Genomic DNA, 5000 nt, shown 5'->3' with positions numbered 1-5000 from the left:
ATATAATGTGTGTGTATTGTGTGTGTGTGTGTGTATTGTGTATTGTGTGTGTATGTGTGTGTTATGTGTGTGTGTGTGTGTGCATAATGTGTGTGCATAATGTGTGTGTGTTTCAGTGTCCAATGAGCTGATGGCAGCAGAGAGCATGCTCAGTCTGAGAGGAAGCTCGGCCAGTCTGAGGAAGAGTCAGTGGTCTCTGAGAGGTGATGACTTCATCTTGACATCACACATTCATTCATTCATTATAACAGAGTTCCAGGTATGGGTATAAAGGTCCAGCAGGAGATCTGGAATGGGTGTCTAAGTGAGGTGACTAAATGTTGTTTAGTTATCGCCGATCGTACGGACCGCTGAGCTGAAATGAGAAAAGATATCGGATGCAAACGCCATCACAGAGTTTTAATACACAGAGACCCTTTTACTGAGACGATCAGAGGCTTTTATTGTGAAAGAGTGACTGACTGGTTTCCTGTTTCCCTTCAGATATGAAGAGGATGAAACATGTCTCAGGTACGTCTGTTAACAATTAATAATGTCTTATTATATTATGTTAATGATTGTTAATGTTAACCAGCGTCTGTCTGTGTGTGTGTGTGTGTGTGTGTGTGTGTGTGTCTCTCTGTGTGTGTCTGTGCGTGTATGTGTGTGTGTGTGTGTCTCTGTGTGTGTGTGTCTTCATTCTGTTGCAGGACACAAGAAGGTGCGAGTCTACATGGGTGAGAACATTTATCTTTATTTATAATTAAAGGTGATTCTGTTTTAGTTTGTCAGCCAGCTGTTTGAGCGACTGCTAACATGCTAACCCTGTTGTTCTGATGTTAGCATGCTAGTAGGGAAGCACAAAGAACAGAAAGCTAAGTGTGATGCTAACAAAGCTAGCTGCTGTTATTAATCTGCATCTGTACCAGACCTGTTGAGAAATCTCTCCCTAACCCCCGCTAACATGTTATTTAGGAGCTGAAACAGGATGTGAGATGGTTTAGTATGGAGCAAAAAGTACGCAAACTACTTCAGATAAAATATCACAGTATGTAACACTGGACACTGTGGCGGCTTAAGCATCCCACAATGCAATGCGGTAGTAACGGTTCATAACAGACAGACTCAGGTGTGTGTTGTTGTGTTTTGATTTTTGTGTGTGTTGATGTGTGTTGTTGTGTGTGTCTGTGGTCTCCAGAGGACGTGGCGTTGAACCCCGTGACGGCGTACCCCTTCCTGATCCTGTCCTCAGACAGGAAGCAGGTGAAGCGCGGCGAGACGCTGCAGTTCTTCCGGAGCAACCCGCAGCGCTACGACGTCTGGTCCTGCGTCCTCGCCAAGGAGGGCTACGCCACCGGCCGCCACTACTGGGAGGTGAGAGCCCGTCGCTACGGTAACATTGGCACTTTAACTTTTCTTTACCCTTGTCGGCTGCCGGTGCCCCGAGTGTTTGCCTGTCCTCTGCCGGGTCTGTTGCTATGGTAACACTGACCCCCCCCCCGTGTGTCGCAGGTGTTTGTCGGCGAGAGCAAGGACTGGAAGCTGGGCGTCGTCACGGAGACAGCGAGCAGGAAAGGGCTGTTTGACATGAGTCCGTCTAACGGGTACTACGCCCTCTGGTGGAGCGGAGGCCAGCTGAGAGCACTCACTGCCCCCCCCCTCACTAAGGTACGCACACTTACTAGTACTCTAGATTACTTTATACTTAGTATTCACATCCTTTACTGCAGTAAAACTACTAAAAATATATACATCTATATGTGTCTGCTCTGCAGTGTCGTGTAATAAGGACTTGCCTGAAGGATATATATTTATATACCAAGCAATTAGAAAGCAATAACTGGTAATAGTAATATGACGTGTCTTCAAATGGTGCAGCCCTGCTGTTAGTTCAGATATATATACGGACCAACTAACGGGACATAACTCTGACTCTGGGGCGGTCTGTGTTTTGTGCCGGCGGTGCAGGTGAAGTGTCCCCCGAGGCTGCGTCAGGTGGGCGTGTTCCTGGACGTGGACGAGGGTCACGTGACCTTTTATAACACCAAGTCTGGCTCGGAGATCTACAGCTTCAGCGGATCCTCCGAGTTCACTGAGAGGATGTTTCCTCTGCTGGGAACCGGAGACAAAGAGACGCCCCTGGTGCTGATGACCACGCAGACCCAGCCTGATGTCTGAGGGGGGGGGATAATGGGGGAAGAAAAAGGGGAAACCTGGACAGTTGTTGACTTAAAAATGTGCCAAAAACATTGGAAAAAGTGCCACAAATGTCATAAAAAGAGGGGACACAGAGGGGGTTGGGTACACCTGGGGCAGTTCTTGACGTCAAAGAAGTGTCAAAAAACATCAACAAACGTACAAGGGTCACAAGTGCAAAACCCATTAAAGAAAGCACCAAAAAAGGGGGGGGGGGGGGGCGGCAGAGATAGAGGGGAAAGAAAGAGAGGAGCACCCCCCAAACTCTCCGAGGATAGGGGGGATGTTTATCGCTTGTTTTTTTGTTTTTGTTTTTTTTGACATTTATGTTGCTTTTTTTCAAAATGTTTGTAGCTTTTGTCTCAACTTTTTTGTCGCTTATTTCACATTTTGTCGCTATTTTCTAAAATCTCTCAACGCATCGGGTTTTAGTCTGGACGTCGGTGGTGTTTTTCAAAACAAGATAAACCTAAATATATAATATATAATATAAAGGTTGTTATGCTGCTGGAAGAAACCACTGATTTGGGTGTTTTGGGGGGGGGGTCGACTGGTGGCCATGTTGGACAGGAAGTCATTGTTGTTATAAACAGCTGGGTTTAAAAACTAAAGAAATAAATATAGGAGATTTAATGAACAGAAGTTGTGTAATAATTAAAGTATTCAAACTTATGAAGTGTTTAACCCTTGTGTTGTCTTCCTTTCAACCTTGAAAAAAACACTTTTTTTCTGACATTTGTGACGCCTTTTTTCACAATTTGTTTTTGCTTTTTCCAACATTTTACATTTTTTACAATTTTTCTTCTACACATTTTCAGCGTTTATTTCTAAGTCCAATGTTTTCTGATATAAAACAAAAATTGAAAACGGGCCAATGTGACCCGAAGTCAACACAATTAAACATGTCAGAATACTAAGAAGGAAATGTTTTTTATTACACGATGTCACCTTTGATGGCTCCGCCCCCTTTACCTCTCAGCCAATGGTGAGGCTCCGCTGATGTTCAAACTGTTAAATATGATTAAATAAAGACTCCTTTTCATCTCTGTGGACTTGAACTCTCGTCTTTCTCTCCAAAATCAACATTTAGTTTTATTTATTTTTTTAGACATTTGTCACTTTTGAACGTAATTTATGTTTTTACATTTTTTGTTGCTTGTTTTTTCCAATGTTTTTGTCTCTTGTAATATCACTGTGAGTCTGAGTTTATTTACACTGCTGGAGCGTCTTTCCTCCTCAGACAGTTCATTATGACGTTAATACTTCATTTTAGGGTCTTTTTATGAACTCATTAGCTTGTATCTTAACAAGCTTTTTAATACACCGGAAATACTTACTACAATGTCTAATTTCTTATTAAGATCACGTACCACCTTTTTTAGTACACACACACACACACACACACACACACACACACACACACACACACACACACACACACACACACACACACACACACACACACACACACACACACACACACACAGAGTTAAGTCTCATGTGTCCAGACCTTCCTCCTAGTGGACTAGGTCTGTCTAGTCCACACAGCATTCCTGGATAGGAGAAAAACCTGCTCTGGTTTATTGGCATTTCTTTAAACCAATCAGAATCGTCGTGGGCGGTGCTAAGCTCCAGACGGAGCCACGGTGCCTCTGCTAAACAGTCTCAGGAAGGAACATGCTTGATGTCTTTTCAAACGGACGTCACAACAGTTACAATCATTCAAGTTCATATTTTATTTAACATAAATCATATTGCAGTCAATGTGAACAGCTGGGGTTTCAATATACACAATAGAGTCCTAACATCAAGCCCCGCCCCTCTGGGACCCCGCCCACAACAACCCTCCCAAAAATCTAAACCAAAAGCCCCTCCCCCTCTCCCTAAACCCCACCCCCATTAACACACTTACCCCCCCCTGCCACGACACTCCGCCCCCCGGACGCTGTGTGTGTGCCTGTGTGTGTGTGTCTATGTCTGTGTGTCTGTGTGTGTGTGATTTTAGCAGCAAACTCCTTTTAAGACGTTTCCTCAGCCCCGCCCCTCTAGCAAGCCCCTCCCTCTCGCCGCTGAGTCATCCCAGGCAGGAAACTGTCACCGGCTGGCTTGACCTGACTTCTTTAAGGCGTTCCTAACCCTGTAATAACGATGAAGGTGGAGGGACGTGTGCCTCACTACTGTCTCTTTAAAAACATGGGGCTACTTCAGAGCTGCTGTTACTGATCTGATTTCTCTGGGTGAGCTGTCAGCTTGTCTATATTAAGGGTTGTTTCTAAAAGAACGTAAAGCGCTTTAGAAATGAAGGTACAACTCTGCCTCTGATTGGCTGACCCTGGCATTCTATAACCCATCCACCCAACGAAGGCAACGAGTGCTAGCCAATCAGACGCGGAGTAGGCGGGACATCCCTCCCCCGTCCTAGGAAAACGCAGCTTCCCCAGCTGGAAACGTCAACGTCTGGCTTTAAGGGAACTTGCGTCTTTGAGGGACTTTTTAAGGCGCATCTGAGACTCAAAGCCCCTCCCACTGTGGTCAGAAGCCCCTCCCCCTCCGGCGTTTAGGCACTAGCTCGCTAAACGCACAACGATCGTTTGGGTTCCCAGGAGGAAGTGTTTGGTGCTGCCAGATCCCGAGCGAGCGTTTGGGAGTTTTGGAGTTTGCTGCCGGCCGAAAACAAACCAAGAAACGGCGGTGAGGCGAGGCGGAGAGGAGGGCGTGTCCTTCTGCCTGCCGGTCGGATTCAGGCGTCTTCGCCAAAAACACACACAAAATAATAAAAAAAAAAAAAAAAGAGAATCATCATCATTATTATCGTCGTGGTGACT

General features: G+C 45.3%; 2 protein-coding genes and 1 pseudogene across 4 annotated transcripts in view; 1 reads left to right on the top strand and 2 right to left on the bottom strand.

Annotated features, from left to right (window-relative positions):
- LOC116062289 (E3 ubiquitin-protein ligase TRIM39) overlaps window positions 1–2260 on the top strand; it is a 17763-nt gene extending 15503 nt beyond the window's left edge. For 2 of the 3 annotated variants that reach the window (XM_031316949.1, XM_031316950.2), the window contains exons 8-13: window positions 117–203; window positions 484–510; window positions 690–716; window positions 1178–1353; window positions 1492–1647; window positions 1948–2260. In XM_031316949.1, the coding sequence (XP_031172809.1) occupies window positions 117–203; window positions 484–510; window positions 690–716; window positions 1178–1353; window positions 1492–1647; window positions 1948–2157 (683 nt within the window). In that variant the 3' untranslated portion in view covers window positions 2158–2260. Of the gene's footprint in view, window positions 1–116; window positions 253–483; window positions 511–689; window positions 717–1177; window positions 1354–1491; window positions 1648–1947 lie in introns of all 3 variants that reach the window. The other variant, XR_004107920.2, reaches the window with a different exon arrangement.
- The window catches only part of LOC116062301, a 1036964-nt pseudogene that overhangs the window by 159630 nt on the left and 872334 nt on the right, over window positions 1–5000 (bottom strand).
- Window positions 4396–5000, bottom strand: part of ube2m (ubiquitin conjugating enzyme E2 M) — a 5076-nt gene continuing 4471 nt past the window's right edge. The window contains exon 6 of the mRNA XM_035996674.1: window positions 4396–5000. This exon is cut by the window's right edge and continues 549 nt beyond it. The gene's annotated coding sequence lies outside the window, so the exon portion shown is untranslated.

This window comes from Sander lucioperca, chromosome 21 (assembly GCF_008315115.2).
Source record: "Sander lucioperca isolate FBNREF2018 chromosome 21, SLUC_FBN_1.2, whole genome shotgun sequence".
NCBI classification, from domain to species: domain Eukaryota; kingdom Metazoa; phylum Chordata; class Actinopteri; order Perciformes; family Percidae; genus Sander; species Sander lucioperca.
This window is presented reverse-complemented; position numbering and strand designations above follow the sequence as displayed.